General features: G+C 43.5%; 2 protein-coding genes across 2 annotated transcripts in view; both read right to left on the bottom strand.

The window, feature by feature from the left end:
* LOC107132327 (cytochrome P450 2J2) overlaps positions 1-4,716 on the bottom strand; it is a 43,300-nt gene extending 38,584 nt beyond the window's left edge. Inside the window, exon 1 of the mRNA XM_024989858.2 lies at positions 4,700-4,716. Coding sequence (XP_024845626.2) covers positions 4,700-4,716 — 17 coding nt within the window. The remainder of the gene's footprint in view (positions 1-4,699) is intronic.
* Positions 1,161-19,097, bottom strand: part of LOC511936 (cytochrome P450, family 2, subfamily J) — a 29,002-nt gene continuing 11,065 nt past the window's right edge. Inside the window, exons 6-9 of the mRNA XM_002686347.6 lie at positions 18,532-18,673; positions 18,009-18,196; positions 14,347-14,485; positions 1,161-9,599 (exon numbers count right to left, since the gene is read on the bottom strand). Coding sequence (XP_002686393.1) covers positions 9,421-9,599; positions 14,347-14,485; positions 18,009-18,196; positions 18,532-18,673 — 648 coding nt within the window. The 3' untranslated portion in view covers positions 1,161-9,420. The remainder of the gene's footprint in view (positions 9,600-14,346; positions 14,486-18,008; positions 18,197-18,531; positions 18,674-19,097) is intronic.

The raw sequence follows: 19,097 nt of genomic DNA, 5'->3' as shown, positions 1-19,097 counted from the left end.
CTTCTATCACCAGTCCCATTCACAACTGGGTGTTGTTTTTGCTTTGGCTCCATCCCTTTATTTTTTCTGGAGCTATTTCTCCACTGATCCCCAGTAGCATATTGGGCACTTACCAACCTGGGGAGTTCATCTTTCAGTATCCTATCTTTTTGCCTTTTCATACTATTCATGGGGTCAATAGATGCAGCAAGTCAACAGATGCAGAAAAAGTATTTGACAGATTCCAACATACATTTATGATAAACTGCTGCTAAGTCGCTTCAGTCGTGTCTGACTCTGTGTGACCCCAGAGACGGGGGTCTTCTCCAATGCATGAAAGTGAAAAGTGAAAGGGAAGTCGCTCAGTCGTGTCCAACTCTTAGCGACTCCATGGACTGCAGCCTACCAGGCTCCTCCGTCCATGGGATTTTCCAGGCAAGAGGACTGGAGTGGGGTGCCATTGCTTTCTCCAACATTCATGATAAAACCTCTTAGCAAATGGAGAATAGAGGGAAACTTACTCAACTTAGAAAAGAATATCTACAAAAAACTCATGGTTAGATTCCTGTGTCGGGCAGATCACCTGGAGAAGGAAATGGCAAGCTACTCCAGTATTCCTGCCTGGAAATCCCATGGACAGAGGATCCTGGTGGGCTACAGTCCATGGAGTCACAAGACGCAGCTTAGCGACTAAAGTACCACCACCGAGATCATAGTCAAATCTGAGTAGCCAGGTATTTTCTCCATAAGATCAGTAAAAAGATACAATGGCCTCTTTCACCACCTTATTCAACATTGTACCTGTAGTCCTAGCTAATACACTATGACAAAGACAAGGAAACAAAAGCTATATTTAGATTACAAAGAAAGAAACAAAAGGTCTATGTAGAGAATTATGAAAAATTAACAAAATGTCTCCTGGAAATAGTCAGCAATGATAGCAAGGTTGTAAGACAGAATATTGGATTATACTATAAAAGTATTAGTTAAAAAAAGGATTAACACAGAAAAGTTAATTTCTTTCTTAAGTATCAGCAATGAATAATTGGAGTTTGAAATTAAAAAATTACTATTCAATGCAAAATATTAAGAATAGGAGAAGAATGTATGGGAACTAGTGAAAGGTATATGGGAACTTTCTACTTTTCACTTGTTTTTTCCTGTAAATTTGTAAAACAAAATTGACAATCTGATTCTAAAGTTTATTTAGAAAGACAAAAACCCAGAATAGTAAACACAAAATTGAAGGAGAAGAACATTGGGGGACTGACACCACCTGACTTTAAGACTTACTATAAAGCTGCATATATCAGGGCATGTGGTACTGGTGGAAGAATAGACACATAGATCGTTTGAAAAGAATAAAACCCCCAGAAATAGATAAATATAGTCCTTTGACAAAGGAGCAAATGCAGTTCATGGGAAAAGGGTAATATTCATAACAAGTGGTGCTGGAACAACTGGATGTGCCCATGAAAGTGAAACTTGACAAAACCTTACACTTTTCACAAAAGTTGACTCAAAATGGATCACAGACTTATGTGTAAAATCAAAACAGAAACTCCTAGGAGATAACATAGGAAAATACTGAGATACATCCAGCACTTGTCAATGATTTTAGATAAATACCAAATGCATGTTCTGTGAAACAAAAAAGTAATTTAGACTTTATTAAGATTTAAAAAATCCTACTTATCTGCAAGTGCACTTTTGAATATTGAAGGAAGTGTATGCCATATTTCCTTCAGAGCATAACTGTTCAGATAACTGGTTAAGAACTCCATTCCCTGTGGTCTATAGGAAGGACAGTAATTGCTCTGTGAAGCCAGTGAGGAAGAGATCAAATGGCATAGAAAAAGGGTATAGAAATAACTGGAGGCTAAGTCTCAGAAAGTATTCAGTTCAATTCAGTCGCTCAGTTGTGTCCAACTCTTTGCGACCTCATGAATCACAGCACGCCAGGCCTCCCTGTCCATCACCAACTCCTGGAGTTCACTCAAACTCACGTCCATCAAGTCGGTGATGCCATCCAGCTATCTCATCCTCTGTCATCCCCTTTTCCTCCTACCCCCAATCCCTCCCAGCATCAGAGTCTTTTCCAATGAGTCAACTCTTTGCATGAGGTGGCCAAAGTACTGGAGTTTCAGCTTTAGCATCATTCCTTCCAAAGAAATCCCAGGGCTGATCTCCTTTAGAATGGGCTGCTTGGGTCTCCTTGCAGTCCAAGGCACTCTCAAGAGTCTTCTCCAACACCGCAGTTCAAAAGCATCAATTCTTTGGCGCTCAGCTTTCTTCACAGCCCAATTCTCACATCCATACATGACTACTGGAGAAACCATAGTCTTGAGTAGACGGACCTTTGTTGGCAAAGTAATGTCTCTGCTTTTCAATATGCTATCTAGGTTGGTCATAACTTTCCTTCCAAGGAGTAAGCATCTTTTAATTTCATGGCTGCAATCACCATCTGCAGTGATTTTGGAGCCCAGAAAGATAAAGTCTGACACTTTTTCCACTGTTTCCCCATCTATTTCCCATGAAGTGATGGGACCAGATGCCATGATCTTTGTTTTCTGAATGTTGAGCTTTAAGCGAACTTTTTCACTCTCCTCTTTCACTTTCATCAACAGGCTTTTTAGTTGCGAAAAAACGAAAAAAAATGAAAGTTCCTCTTCACTTTCTTTTTTTTTTTTTTTAATTTTATTTTTAAATTTTACAATATTGTATTAGTTTTGCCAAATATCGAAATGAATCTGCCACAGGTATACCCGCATCCCCCATCCTGAACCCTCCTCCCTCCTCCCTCCCCTCCCCTCCCTCTGGGTCGTCCCAGTGCACCAGCCCCAAGCATCCAGTACCGTGCATCGAACCTGGACTGGCGACTCGTTTCATACATGATATTATACATGTTTCAATGCCATTCTCCCAAATCTCCCCACCCTCTCCCTCTCCCACAGAGTCCATAAGACTGATCTATACATTAGTGTCTCTTTTGCTGTCTCGTACACAGGGTTATTGTTACCATCTTTCTAAATTCCCTATATATGCGTTAGTATATTGTATTGGTGTTTTTCTTTCTGGCTTACTTCACTCTGTATAATAGGTTCCAGTTTCATCCATCTCATTAGAACTGATTCAAATGTATTCTTTTTAATGGTTGAGTAATACTCCATTGTGTATATGTACCACTGCTTTCTTATCCATTCATCTGCTGATGGGCATCTAGGTTGCTTCCATGTCCTGGCTATTATAAACAGTGCTGCGATGAACATTGGGGTACACATGTCTCTTTCAATTCTGGTTTCCTTGGTGTGTATGCCCAGCAGGGGGCTTGCTGGGTCATATGGCAGTTCTATTTCCAGCTTTTTAAGGAATCTCCACACTGTTCTCCATAGTGGCTGTACTAGTTTGCATTCCCACCAACAGTGTAAGAGGGTTCCCTTTTCTTCACATCCTCTACAGCATTTATTGCTTGTAGACTTTTGGATCACAGCCATTCTGACTGGCATGAAATGGTACCTCATTGTGGTTTTGATTTGCATTTCTCTGATAATGAGTGATGTTGAGCATCTTTTCATGTGTTTGTTAGCCATCTGTATGTCTTCTTTGGAGAAATGTCTATTTAGTTCTTTGGCCCATTTTTTTATTAGGTCGTTTATTTTTCTGGAATTGAGCTGGAGGAGTTGCTTGTATATTTTTGAGATTAGTTGTTTGTCTGTTGCTTCATTTGCTATTATTTTCTCCCATTCTGAAGGCTGTCCTTGCACCTTGCTTATAGTTTCTTTTGTTGTGCAGAAGCTTTTAATTTTAATTAGATTCCATTTGTTTATTTTTGCTTTTATTTCCAGTATTCTGGGAGGTGGGTCATAGACGAGCCTGCTGTGATGTATGTCGGAGAGTGTTTTGCCTATGTTCTCCTCTAAGAGTTTTATAGTTTCTGGTCTTATGTGTAGATCTTTAATCCATTTTGAGTTTATTTTTGTGTATGGTATTAGAAAGTGTTCTAGCTTCATTCTTTTACAAGTGGTTGACCAGTAGATCTTATCCAAAACTCCTTTCAACATTTAACAGCCCATCCTAGACCCAGACACTCCAGACATCAACTGGTTTGTTGATGGCAGCTCTCAAAAATCCCCACCCTTCGCAGCAGGATATGCCATTATCCAGGTGGACCTTTGTCACAATTATGAGACCCAGACAATTGAAGCTTCACCTCTGCCACCTCACACCACCTCCCAACAGGCAGAACTGATAGCTTTCACCAGAGCTTTGACTCTGGCTAAAAATCTAAGGGTTAACATCCACACAGACTCCAAATATGCCTATAACATACGTCACTCAAACATCCTAATACGGAGAGAGAGAGGTTTCCAAACCCAAAAGGGATCCCCCATTATTAACTCAGACCTCATCCACAACTTCTAGAAGCAGCACTCTTACCAAACAAAGCTGCCATCCTCCACTGTAGGGGACATCAAAAGAGAAGTCTCATATCAGCCTACAACAATGCTGCAGACCAGAAGACAAAAGAGATAGCCCTGTCTCATCCCTTCCTCCAGCACCCTGTCATCTTAGCTCTGACTCCATCCGACCCTCCCACCACCAAAAAAATCCTCTCTTATCTACATTCACTCTTTCATCCCTCATCCAAGACACTCCAACAGTTCCTCCATAACTACTTCCCCATATTCATTGCTGACCAACAATATTTAGATAACCTTACCTGCTCCTGTGAAACATGTCAACGTATTAAGCCCAATTCCAACCTTAAACCTACCTCCTTTCCAACTCATCAAATGCGAGACAGCCTCCCAGCTGGCAGATAGACTGGCAGATAGACTTTACTCATATGTCCCCAGTTCGGCAATTCAGATACCTCCTGGTCCTTGTGGACACTTTTTCAGGATGGGTAGAAACATTTCCCACTACAAACAAAAGAGCCCACACTGTGGCCCAAATCCTCCTCACAAAAATTATCCCCAGGTTTGGCCTGCCTTCATCCCTACAGTCTGATAAGGGCCCAAAATTTACATCCAAGGTCACCCAACAACTTGTCCAATTCTTACAGATACCCTGGAAATTTCACATTCCATATCGTCCCCAGTCCTCAGGAAAGGTAGAAAGGATGAATAGAATAATCAAAGAAACTCTTACCAAATTAACCCTCGAGGTACATCTGGATTGGACTAAAACTTTTGTCTATTGTTCTCCTCAGAGTGCGGGCTTTGCCCAAAAAGCCCCTGGGGCTGAGCCCCTTTGAGGTGATATAAGGAAGGCCCATGCTCTTTCCTGGACTCCCTGCTGAAGCTCCTCCCATACCAAGCTTCCTACACTCCCCTCTGCTGGCAGAACTCCACAATGCCCTCTGGAAATTCATCAACCACTACCTGCCTGCCCCTGACCCCCAAGCCCCCTTGCCCCCTTTACAAATTAGAGACATGGTCTATCTGTCAGATAATCCCCCAGGTGACCTAAACCCAAAGTGGCAGGGACCATTCAAAATCATTCTGCTTACCCCAACTGCAGCTAAACTCGAGAAGGTCACTTCCTGGGTACACCTCTCTCGCCTAAAATGGGTCACTTCTCATCCTGCGCTGCCCTCCTTATTTGACCCCTATCAGGCCTCCCTCACAGAACCTACCTCCTTAAAAGTCACCCGTGACAGCCTCTGTCGACCGTCCAAGAAGACACTGAATGACCTGGACTCTCTTCAACCTACAGCTGTTCCTGACCCAACAGCTCCAACCCTGATATAATAGAAACATGCCTTGGCAAAAGCCTATAGTTAACTCTTATCACATTATCGAAACAGACAACCCACTTTGCCTGAGATGTCAGCCTTAGACAGATTAGTACAACTTCAAGCCAAAAAAAAAAAAAAAGAGGGCAAAGAGATCTTTTAAATCTTAAAGGAGAAGACTGTGAGATCTCTGTCTGCCTGGATATACATGTATGTCTCAGTGTATGTCTTTGTCTCTGGATAATATTGCTGAGGTTAATTTATAAATGAGCTAAACAACAGTTCATGGTTTCTGAAAGAAAGTAAGATGCATGTTTTCACTAAAAAAGGTATAAGAAATAGAATTACATTTTATTAAGAGAAAAAGGAAGTATGGCTTATAGATTGGCTGTTCTATGAATGGACAAATAAAGTGATGAATACAGAAAGTGTAAAAAAGGTTTGTGGCAAGTAGAAGGAAATGGCAACCCACTCCAGTGTTCTTGCCTGGAGAATCCCAGGGACGGGGGAACCTGGTGGGCTGCCGTCTGTGGGGTCGCACAGAGTCGGACACTACTGAAGCGACTTAGCAGCAGCAGCAGCAAGTAGAAGAGAGTTTTGTGCATGATACAAGTTTCTTAAGACATTAAACTGCCTTTGCCAAAAAAACAACAAAGCCCCTTATATTTCTATCCCATTACCCACTGGAGTCACCTCCTGGGTAAACTTCTCTCACCTAAAACGGGTCACTTCTGATCCTGTGCTGCCCTCCTTAACTGACCCCTCTCAGGTCTCTCTCACTGGACCTACCTCCTTAAAAATCACCCGGTGACAACCTCTGTCAACCATCCAAGAAGACACTGAATGACCTGGACACTCTTCAACCTACAGCTGTTCCTGACCCAACTACTACAAGACCTCTGGACCAGTGCCCTGACAGGAACCTCCCTCGAAGACCTGACCATGCTAGTATCTCAACTGTGACTTCAGGGAACCTTTTACAACCTGACTCCAGAAGAAACTGATTTCTTTACTCTCATTCTCTACATCATTCTACATCCTAATGAACACTGTTCCCTCCTCAGATTCAAGCAACCACCAACTTGGGACCTTCTGCCCCTCGCCCTGACTGGCCTCTTCCCGTCTCTCTAACTATAACTGCACTCTTAATCTTAGTCCTTGCTATAGGCCTAATAACTATCTCCCTTCAGGACTGGTCACTTACCCTTCGTCTTTCTGTTGGTATCGCCTACAGGGTGTTATTTCCTCTGCACTGCCTAACTAACAGAATCATGGCTCCTCTGTTCCTTATCCTTGCTGCACTCCCCAGCCTTCTGGCTAGTCCCTGCCCCTGCTTAGACATTTATTCCTATGTTCATTCCTTATGTTATAATAGGGCTCCAAGACCATGCACCATGAACCTCGGGGGGAGACAGTCCAATACCCTATCCACTGTTAAAGTACAAAAGAGAGGAAGTTTCGTGAGTACCTGCCATAAGCCAAATGGAAAAAAACATATGTTTCTATCCCATTACCCACTGGGGTACTCAGACGGGGGTGGGATACTAGATCAAAATAAAAAAGAAAAAAAAAGTTATAAAGAACTTAATTTCCCAGTTACAGGTGACCCCTGAGCCTTATAAACGCCTAGACCTCCTTTCGCAATTACGGCCTCTCCTAAAACCTCCCTCTGATAACCAACACCTTACCTGCCTTCTCAGCTCTTCTTTCCAATTCTTCCAGTACACACAACAAACATCCCAGTGTTGGATATACGTGTCACTGTCTCCCTCACCGCACATAGCAATTCCCTTATCCTCAACCTGGCTGTCACAGAACAACTATATCTCCTCTTCCCAACAAAAAACCACACAACTCATTGGGCCAGTCTCTGACAATGTCCTACTCTCAGCCTCTTCAAACCTAACCTGTATCAACTACTCTCGTTCTAACTACACTGGTCTTACAAACTCCGCTCCCTCCTTCTGTTCCACTTGAGTTCTTTGGAACAGCACAAATAATTGCACCAACCCAGGAATCTTCATTCTCTGTGGGACCTATGCATATTCACGTCTCCCCCTTGATCCCCTTGGACCTTGCATCATGGTCTTCCTGACCCCAGGTCCAACATTCCTCAAAGAAGTAGAACAAATAGTCTACCCCCAAGGAGAACTTTCCCACAAAAAGACGAGCTGTCATAGCCCCTCCTGATTGGGACTGACATAGCAGCAGCCCTAGGCACTGGCATTGGGGGCATCTCGACCTCAGGCCATTTTTACTACAAACTGTCCCAAGAACTTAATGAGGATATGGAGCAAGCAGCAGAGTCCTTCATTTCAGTCCAAAGACAAATTAACTCATTGGCTTCTGTGGCCCTACAAAATAGGCGAGCCCTGGACCTACTCACCACAGAAAAGGGAGGGACCTGCCTTTTTCTAGGGTAAGACTGCTGCTATTTTGTTAATGAAATAGGCATACTCCAGGGCAAAGTCAAAGAACTTAGAGACAGAATTGAACACCGCAAAAAAGAGTTAAAAAACCTTTAGACTCCCCCAAAACCCATTCCAACAGGCCCTCCTTTGGTTACTCCCTTTCTTGGGACCATTGGTACTTATCATTTATTCCTTTTATTTAGACCCTGTCTCTTCAATCTCTTTCAAAGGTTTCTCCAAGAACGGATTCGGGCCATCTCTCGACACCAAGTCAAGACTGTTCTTATGCTTGAAACCCTGATGGCGAGAATAAAAAATCAACACTATGGGACTTAGACTTCCTTCCCCCCAAACTACAAACCCCTGACTCTCATTTATCAGCACGAAGAAGCCCTAACATTAACGGCACCCACATCTCTTTCTCTTTTTATATATATTCCTTAAAGCCTGGAATGAAGGAAAGTTGCATGGCTAAAGGTAACCTGGAATTAAAACTCCCCTCCAGGACCTCCCCACCTTTCTAGGCAAAACAAAGAACTCTCTCACCAGAAGGAAAAATAGACATTAGGTTGATTACGCCCAGCTCCAAGCCGGCCCAGCCTCTGGCCAATCTCCAGAACTCCTTGCCCCAGCTGTTTAAGAGATAACTACTCCCAGCAACCTTGGAGAAGAACAGGCCCCCTTAAGGGGGCTTTCTACATACATGCCTATATATACTTACTCTTTTCTTAGATAAGTGAAGCAGCTCGCTAATCTGACTGCTGCCCCTTCTCGCCTCATTAAAGGTGATCTGTTCCTGTAGAGTGCCAGTCTCATTCTTTTTCTGAACCTCACCTACTCTAACTCCATACTTTACACCTGTCCCTCACCATCTCCCAGAGTTTGCCCAAGTTCATGTCCATTGAATTGGTGATGCCATCCAACCATCTCATCCTCTGCCGCCCTCTTCTCCTCCTGCCCTGACTCTTTCCCAGCATCAGGGTCTTTTCCAATGAATCAGTTGTTGGCATCAGGTGGCCAGAGTATTGGAGCTTGTTTCAGCATCAGTCCTTCCAAAGCGTGCTCAAGATTGATTAAATCTCCTAGATGAAATGGCAAATCACTCACAAAGTAACTGATTTCCTAAGGCTCCACTGAAGATGACAAAGCTGAGGTTTGGATCCAGTTCCGTCTGAGTCCAGCTCCTGTGACCTGTCCTAGAGGCTCTGGATGCAGCTCCCTCATTTCTGAGCAGGGCCCCTGCCTTGAGGGGACATGCCCATTCTTCCAGCTTTCCTCCTCTTCCCTGCAATATCACGCCCTAGGAATAGCACAGAGGCGGTGGCTGAGCGGGGAGAGGGTCATGCTCATTCTGAACTTCAGGCTCAGCTTCTCATTCTCTGGAGGCCTGAAAGTAAATTTTTGCAGAAGTGAAGTAAAGAAAATAAACAACTCAGTCCTGGCCAACTGTTCTCCAAGGCACATCCGCTTTCCTAAAAGACAAAAATATAAGATGAGTTACCTCCTCAGATGGTATCTGTGTCCGGAAAGGATGGAAATCTTCCACCACATCTTGTAAAACCTGAGCAAAGTGAGGGCCTGCCTGGTCCTGGGCCTTTACGCACTGTTTATTTGATCACAACCACCTGGTGTAACCTAAGTCCAGCGAGTTCACTCCACAATCACACACTGCATTGCCTTCAAGGATCAGACTGGTGAGGCACAGGACGGAGGTACAGGGTGTGGATGAAACAAGCGAGGGGTTGGGTTGACCTACAAATGTCGTCAAAAGTCTTTCAAAAATCCATTAGCAAATGATAAGGACAAAAGCAGACAAAAAGCAAAATTTTGCATTTTTTTTTTTTCAATTTTCAGAAGAAGACTGATGAAAAGTATAAGCAAATGAATGTCAAAGTTTCTCAAGCAGGAGGCACTTTTCCCTATGGCAGGTTTCCTGCCTTAATAACTGGGAATCTCACTGCCATAGGACCCCACTCCCACTGCCCATAGGACAGAAGGAAGACTCCATCTCATCCCACCTGTGTTCACCTGCTCCAGGCTTCCCTCACCCCTTCCCCTTCATGATGTTTTCCTCCCTGACTTGGGCTACAACACCCCACACAGGGCTCTACCACCATCTCTCTTGTGGGTGTTTTCATAACTTACTTTCTCCCTAAGTAATGCATGTTTACTGGAAAAATGAAGAAAATGTGTGAAAAATATAAAAGATGTCTGTAATCCTATAATCCAGACAAAACCCTTGTTAACATTTTGACATATTGCCTATCTGTCTTTGAAAAGATTCTGCTGTACACCCTCACTGGCATGACTCTCTGTAGTTAATTCTGGGTGCTGCTTTTTCGTGTTTCCCCAAGTAATGAAATATTCTTGGAAAGCAGCAATGTAGCATGCTTCCATCTTGTCCTTTGCCTGAAACCACTTGTTGAGGAAATAAAATCAGAGAGTAGCTGCAAAAGTGTTTAATAAATCAAAATATGCTTCAGAATTATGCCATTTTTATATAATTCTGTTTCTGTGCTTCCCACCAGCACACGTCTAATCATTTCTGTTCCTCTCATTCTGATTTCTTTATCCATCACTAATGGAACAATGAAAAAATTGGTTCAAACGATACCAAATCAGTTGTATTGTAAATACCCAAGATTTTTCTAGAAGAATTCAGATATTGTGACAAAATTGGACCCACAGAGTCAGCAACCAGTGTTACAGTACTGGTCCTATCAGTACCCAGCTCTGGGCTATGAGTAAATCCTTTATTCTCACTGACATAAACAATTCTCACTTGTCAAACTTGTGAAGTAATCTTTCTCCTACCCATAGTATGTGGCTGGGAAAGGATACCAGTAAGACAGGAGACATGATTTATAAACCATGAAAAGTAGGGCTACTTTACTTCAAGTCTTCATCCTGGACTACGGGAAACATAGCCTTCTCCTTGGTGCTTCCACTAGCTGGCCATCACTAACCAGGTCAATTGCCTCACTAGGAATGAGAGAACTGGCCTAGGGCTTTTGAAAAAAGATCTTTCTAATCTTATCTCCTATGATCCAATTATTTCTTTTTGAAAATGAGGATTCAGCCTCTTGCTTTTCAAGTTGTTTGCTGTTTTGTTGGATCAAAGGGGAAAACCTTACATGAAGAAAATACAAGTTTGCAATAATAGTTGACTGTGCATACATCCTAATTCCACACCTGATCGTCTTTCCAAGAGAAGGGAAGGAGCTTTCCGCATCCCATTCCTTCAAGGAAGTTTTCTTTACAAAGTGCTGGATCAAGAATGAGGCAAACCAACAGTGCCCCGAAGATGGGTGTGGGGTGCGAAAAACCTGACAGCTGTGTTGACTTTGTGACTCAGTGCATTTTTCAGGTTTCTATATTCTGCTGTGTTCAGCTAGCCCTCATTCTGTAATAGCTGAGAGTATCCCCAAAATGCTTGCCTTTTCTCGATTTGACTCTTAGGCAGAAAGACAGCTTGTGAGAACTCTTGACTGCAACAGTGGCTCCAAGTTCTACCCTCTCCCTGTACCCCCATCATTTGCAATGTGATTCATAGCTCTTTCCCCAAAATTGTGCTGTTTTCCCTTTCCTTTGAACTGGGGCTATAATCTGCACGGGCAGCAGAATGCAGTCGCAGTGATGGTCACTAGTTCCCAGCTAAGCCTTTTGGAGGCACTGTGTGCTTCTGTTCTCCCACCTGTGGTCATATCTTCCACAAGTACACCAGCTGGGCTAACCTGCTGGAGGGAAAAAACCTAGAAAAGAGCCCTGTTGTCCCAGCCAGGGTCATCTTAGATCAGCCTTCAGCCAGTTGACCTTCCAAACAGGCAAGGAAGCCCAGCTAAGATCAGTCGAGCTCCCAGGCTCAATTGTAGACTTGGGAGCAATAATACATATTATTTTAAGTAACTGAGTTCTTGACTTTATTATGTAGTAATATAATGATCAATATATATAAATAGGAACTCAGTGAATCTTAAAATGGAAGTTACTTTAGGAAAATAAGTAACGTTCTAATTGTGTTAGCAAGAGCACTAGATCAGAACTTAAATATAACCACCAAGGACCTACTGTATAGCACAGGGAACTATACTAAATATTTTGTAATAATCAGTAAGGGGAAAAAAAGTAGGAAAAAAGATACAAATGTATGTATAACGGAACCACTTTTCTGTACACTTGAAACTAATACAATAATGTAAATCAACTATACATCAATAAAAATTTAAAAAGAAACCAGAAACTTGAGTCTTTGGCCCTTTTCTGCCAATTCCTTGGGCAGATGACCTTGGATGAGAAACAACTTTCTCTGAATCCTAATTTTCTTATATTGCAAGTTAGATACTGATTCCTTTAACTGCTAATAATTGGGTTTTTGTAAGTAGCAAATCGGAGAAGGCAATGGCACCCCACTCCAGTACTCTTGCCTGGAAAATCCCATGGACAGAGGAGCCTGGTAGGCTGCAGTCCATGGGGTCGCTAAGAGTCGGACACGACTGAGCGACTTCACTTTCACTTTTCTCTTTCATGCGTTGGAGAAGGAAATGGCAACCCACTCCAGTGTTCTTGCCTAGAGAATCCCAGGGACTGTGGAGCCTGGTGGGCTGCCGTCTATGGGGTCACACAGAGTCGGACATGACTGAAGTGACTTAGCATTAGCAAAGTAGTAAATAAAACAATTTGCTTGCCAATGAAATCTATAATTAGAAGAGTATGATACAACTTTGAATAAAAACAGCAATAACAACAAAACCAGTGAGGCGAGAATAATTTCATACTTAAATAAAGCACCTGAAGCTTTGTACTATAATAGGAAATTGGAAGCTCTTGTAGACAGGAAGACTGAAAGGTTTTCCTACATCTCATGTCTGCTTTCATGTTGAAAAGTGACTTGTCAAAATGAGCAACGGTAGCATAGAATGAGAGTGAGAAAGACATAGAAGATCTAATTAGAATCAGTCTAGATACACGCAGGACAGAGTCCTACAGCAGGAAACCTGGGCTCTGCATCACGTCTATGTGGGTTCAAATTCCAGTCCCTCCCTTACTGTGCCTTTGTGTCATGATCAGCAAAATTATACTGTTGCAGATAATCAATCTATTTAATTTAAATTAATGATTAGAAAACTACTATGAATTTCAGAGTGTTAACTCACTAGCATTTAGTTACTTTTTAAAGAACACACTGCTAGGAAGAGCACAGGCTTCAGTATTTGATAAACATGTTCAACACTGAGTTCTAGCTCTGCTTCTATGAGCTTTATTACTGTAGATACCACAGTTGGCCCTTCTAAGCTTCAGTTTCCTTCCTTAACCCCAATGTGGTGACAGGAATTTGAACCATGTAAGGTTACACTACAACACGTGGTCCATGAGAGTTGCATTGTTTTTCCCCCGCTACCTAATCATTGTCATATCCTCCAGGCTGAATGCTTGACACAAAATAAGTGCTTAGGAAACATTTATAGAATTAAGGATTTGGGAATTTATTTGAAATGATGTCAGCAACATACTTAACTCGTTATCTGGTATATATGGAGACTTTTGCTACTCATTTCACGTTGTTATGAGTTAAAACACCCTTTTTTAACAGGCAGGCTGGGAAACATGAGAGAAAGCGTTTTGTCTGCATTCTCTTTTGTACATTTCAAGTTGTGCACCATGTAAATGTATTAACTAGATTTTTAAAGGGTTATTAGAATTTAGAAAGGCAAAGGGACCTCATCAGAAAATGGATAGAGTAGAACCTCATCTGCTTAAGTCCATGGCAACCAGAGTCACTTGTGATGCCCATAATGATAAGGAAGCGGCCCCTTTACCGGAACCTCCTCCAACCTCTTTCTTAGAAAATAGCTTTAGTTTTGTGAGTGGGCAGCCCTAAAAGGATCATGGAACTTAAAGCTCTATGAAGATGGTGAGGTTCTAACCTTCTTTGTGGGTAACAGGCAGAGGCTAAGCTTCTGTCTCTGGTGTTCTGGGGACAGAACAACTTGATGGTGAAATCTCCACCAGAGTCAAGCCAGGGCTTAGGAAGTAAGGGCATGAGTCCTCGTGATGCTCCACCCAGGGACTCCTAAGATGTAATCGCAGCAAGAGTGAGTCCCGCTGGGCAGGGCGATCTAGAGACATTCCAACTAAAGCAAAGCCTCACAAGGAGAAGAGTAGGGAAGGGTAAAGAGAGAGAGACTCTGGGTTCCCGCACTCCTAATTTTTTCTACTCACCTATTGAAAAAGGCAGAAAGGATTCCCTTTTTTTAAACTGCCCATTCTCCAGAAAATGCTCTGGATTGAATGTGTCAGGGGTGGCCCACTCTGCAGGGTCCCTGTGCAGTGCAGTCAGGTTGGTCGTGACCATGGTGCCCTGGAGAAGGCAGAAAAGACTCATGACACACACAACACGCATGTGGGATGGGGCAACAGCCCCCCGGTCTCCTACATCAATGCTGACGGCACCCCAAACTCCCTCAAACTCCCCAACCCAGTTACTTCAGAGCCCAGCCCCTGCGACTCAGCTCTTTGTCATGGGTCAGCTTAAAATTGTGGACTGGAATTGTCTTTTGGGAATTTGATCGGGGAAGTACGACTACTCTAGGTGCAGAATGCATCTCTGCAGGGACCTTTCAGTGTTGATCTTGGGAGGGAACACGTATGAATCAATGAACATGAATGCAACAGGTATGAACCATGTGACAGTGGGCAGGCAGTTCTGGACCAAAATCAACCCAGCTGCTCAGTGAAGTGGTAACTATGGCCGTTTGTATAACAAAAATGTCTCATTTGTCTAAGTTTCTCCCTCCATTATCTAGCACATTCCACAGAAGGTTTAATGATAGAATCAGGTCACCCAGTGGAAGGAACCACTATCCTTTTTGATACACAGCAAGAAACCCAGGAGTCCTCCTTAGTGCCTCCCTTTCCCCCTTTTTGCCTTCATCCAGTCCTTCAGGCAGGCTGGTCAATTTTACTTGAAATTTCTCTTGATTCTGTCACCTGCATTATGCCCACTGCCACGTCCAAGGTACCACCTTGGTTGTCCACACATTCCTACAGTAGCTCTGACTACAACTCTATATCCTCTCTTCCCCTTCAATGTTCTCAACACAATGAAAGCAGAGTTAGCTCTGGACATGATTTAATCATGTTAGTCCTGTCCACCCACCATACCTGGCACTTGACAGACAGCCTTCAAGAGCTCCCATCACTCTCAGATTAAGGACACATCACCTGCCCTGTTGGAGCCACTGTCCTTCTACCTGCACTCCCACTACATCCAGCCTCTTTCAATTTCTCAATCTGTCGTTTGTCCCCACTCCTTTCCATGCCGTTTTGCATGGCAGCCTCTGGGTATCTTCATGCCAATGAGTATTTGCTGGAGTTACCAGCGTGTTTGTCCCCGCTGTGAGCCACAGCTGCCCCCCGCCTTTCGAGGACACCCTCCAATACTAGCAGGTAGGTCTGCTCCAGCCTCTTACGAGGTCACTGCTTTTTTCCCCTGGGTCCTGGGGTGCACACCACCTTGTGTGTGCCCTCCAAGAGCGGCGCTTCTGTTTCCCCCAGTCCTGTGGAATTCCAGCAATCAAACCCTGCTGGTCTTCAAAGCTAGGTTCTGTAGGGGCACTTCCTCCTGTTGTCAAACCCCCAGGCTGGGGCACTTGACATGGGGCTCAGGGCTTCCACTTCTGTGGCAGAATTTCTGTGACGTAATTGGCTTCCTGTTTGCGCACTGCCCACCCAGTGAGTATGGGACTTGACTTTATCCTAATCGTGCCATCTTGCTGTGGCTTCTTCATCTTTGGATGTAGGGTATCTTTTCTGGTAGGTTTCCTTTTTTTTTTTTTTTGGTCAGTGGTTGTTCAGAAGATATCTGTGGTTTTTGTGTTTGCATAAGAAGGTTAAGTTCAAGTCCTTCTACTCCACCATTGTGAGCTAATCAACCAGGACCTAGCTTTCTGTGACCTAAGTTTAACCCAGTTTGAGGAGCATTCTCATCGTGTATCCTTCAGCAAGTACCTGCCTTTCCTCAGCACCCAATGCCCTATCTTCTTTTCCTCTGCATTTAGTCTAGTATCACTTGCTCCTAGAGGGTTGCTTGCAGAGGCCTGGAAGCCAGCGCTTCAGAACTCCTCCGCTTGGGGCTGAGAGAAGGGTGGAGAAGCACTGCGCATGCCACCCCTCAGGGTGATTATTCGAGCTGCTATTAAAACTCAGTTTTACTTGGCTTTCTGGGCCTGCAGAATGCTACATCAGAAAAGAAAACTTGTTATAACCAGTCTATTGACTTAGAATGGTTATCGGGAACTAAATTAATTGGTATGAATATACAAAGATAACCTGCGAAGTCATTTAGACTTCAGATTTCACCCACAAAATGGTCAATCAGCAAGAGAATAGTAAACGCAATCATTGCAGGAATAGCTGCTTTTCCCAGCTCTGCAGGATGGGGACAAAGGGGAACGCAATGGGGCAGTTCCTACTGTTCTGCCTTGATATCAGCCCCAGGTTCCACACACAGAGGAACTCAGACAAACTGCAATGGATCCACAGAGATGGACCAAGGGGTGAGAAAGGAAAGAACTGTGAATGCGCAGTGTGCAGAGAGGGCACTCGGGGGCACAGGAGAGCTGTCTGCTGAGGTCCTAAGAGTGGCGGGCAGAATGAGAGCAGAATTGCCTTTGTGAGGACAGGGCCCCACAGAGAATAATTGCAGGGAGACTTTTTTAAAGGCAAAGTAAAGTAACCCCTGAGGAGAGAACTTGGTGTAGAACAGAAAAAGATGAGCCTGGGAATCAGAAAATCTCTGTTTCTGGAAGCCAACTGTGGTCATTTTGTAGTTGAGAAGTCTTTAAAAGACTAGTAACTCTCTCAGCCTGAAGTTCCAATTTGTAAAATGAGGATAACAAAATTATTCTGAGGACCGATGCAGATGTTCTGAGAGAGCCTGAGCAGCCAGTGGCACATGGTGTGTGTGTGCTTGTCGCTCAGCCGTGTCCGACTCTGTGCAACCCCATGGACTGCAGCCCGCCAGGCTACTCTCTCCATTGGAGTCTCCAGGCAAGAATACTGGAGCGGGCTGTCATTCCCTTCTCCAGGGGATCTTCCCGACCCGGGGATCAAATGTGGGTCTCCTGCATTGCAGGCAGATTCTTTACAGTCTGAGCCACCAGGGAAGACCAACGCCACATAATTACTGCTTTAAAAAGCACGCGTTCCTTTCTCTCCTTTTCTGATATTTAGTACTACACGGACTTGGATTGTTTCCCCTTGTGATGCAGTCCCATCAAGAGGGTGTACATCAGAGCTGGAAAAATACATTTGGGGACATTATGTTAGAAACATCACTTTAAAGTGATTTTGGTTCACTTTGGTTCAAATCACTTCAAAGTGATTTGAGATGGTCTCAAATATTTATTCATATTTCAATATTCTAAACCACCAGGATTGTGAAGCAGAATTTTCCAACATACATGTGGCAGGTCCATATCCTGTGAGAAGCTCTCCCAAGGCAAAGAAAAGGACCTCACGGCAAAGTCTGACTGAGAATTGCTGCCTGCTGTCTCCCCACAGGAATTAACAATGCACATCACATATTAAAACACTGAGATATCTCAAATCTAAAACAGCAAATCTTTGCCTAAACATGTTTGACCTAGGAATCCCCTTACTTTCCCACAACACCTATTAACGTTTTTCTGAACTAACGTTCTAAAAACCCCACAAGAAAAAAAAAATTCTACTATTACATCAGCAATAATATTAATATATCTCTCTCCCTATTTAAGTGCTTCCCTAAGACATGAAAACACATCACATTTCCTATTGAGACTCCAACCATTTACAAATATGAACTTGGAGACCTGAGGCTGTTGGTGTGAGCCCTTAATTACCTTGGGCAGGCGGTATCCAGCCAGGACGGTGTCCACTGTCACCTCCCGGGGCACGTTCAGAGGGAGGATGTTCCCCATTCGCAGCACCTCGTGGATGACAGCGTTGGTGTAGGGCATGGACTCTCGCGCGGCCATGCTTGGTTTCTGAGATTGGCCAAGCACCCTATCAATCTCAGCTTGGACTTTTTCTGGAAAATAAGAGGAGGTTGTATTATTCTAGTATTCCTGATTAAGCTAAGGAATGGAATAACCAGGATCAAAATGGCTATTTTAGGTTCTCCAGACTAGCTCTTCAGGGAGGTTATATGAGTAGGAAGTAGACCCTGGTGTGAGACAAATCTGGTGGCAAATTCTTGCTGGACAACATTCCTGCTGTGAGTTTCTGAAGCTCTTTGAGCCTTGGGTTCCTCTTCTTAATAGTGAGGATAAATCAAATAGCACTCTTTAGGAATACTGAGATTGACATGAACTAATTTAGGGAAGTATTCTGACCTGACCCAGGCCTACCCTCTGATGTGCTCACCTTGGATTTCAGGATACAAGGCCATGTAGAGCAGTCCCCACTGCAAGGTGGTTGAAGTTGTCTCTGTTCCAGCAAAGAAGAGGTCCAGGGTATTATAGATAAGGTTTTCTTCATGGAAACATGAAGTAGCATTGCCCTTATGCTAGAAAGCACAGTGATTATTGGTTTATTGAGACTGTTCTTAGTGGCCACAACATAGGGGGCTTCATCCTAGACAGAACATGGGAGGAGAGACCACTCCCTCTCCAGGAGAAATGGCTTTCCCTTTGGTCATCTCAGGAGGCAGAGATTTATTACTCCAATATAATTAGCATCCTCCTGCCCCAAGTGCTAGAATCTTCTGTTAGCTCTGGTGGATGAAAATTGAGACAATAAATTTATTTTACTTCTATAACTTGGGAGAATCTATTATTACATTTGAAAAACAGTCTTGAGTTCCAATATTAGCCACATCATTCACTATCTGTACAACTTGGCCTGGTTACTAAACCTCAAACTTATCAGCCTGTCTATGTTTCACTTTCCTGACACGTAAAATAGAAATAATAACACTCACCCCTGAAAGT

The sequence above is a fragment of the Bos taurus genome, chromosome 3 (assembly GCF_002263795.3).
Source record: "Bos taurus isolate L1 Dominette 01449 registration number 42190680 breed Hereford chromosome 3, ARS-UCD2.0, whole genome shotgun sequence".
Classification (NCBI taxonomy): Eukaryota; Metazoa; Chordata; class Mammalia; order Artiodactyla; family Bovidae; genus Bos; species Bos taurus.
This window is presented reverse-complemented; position numbering and strand designations above follow the sequence as displayed.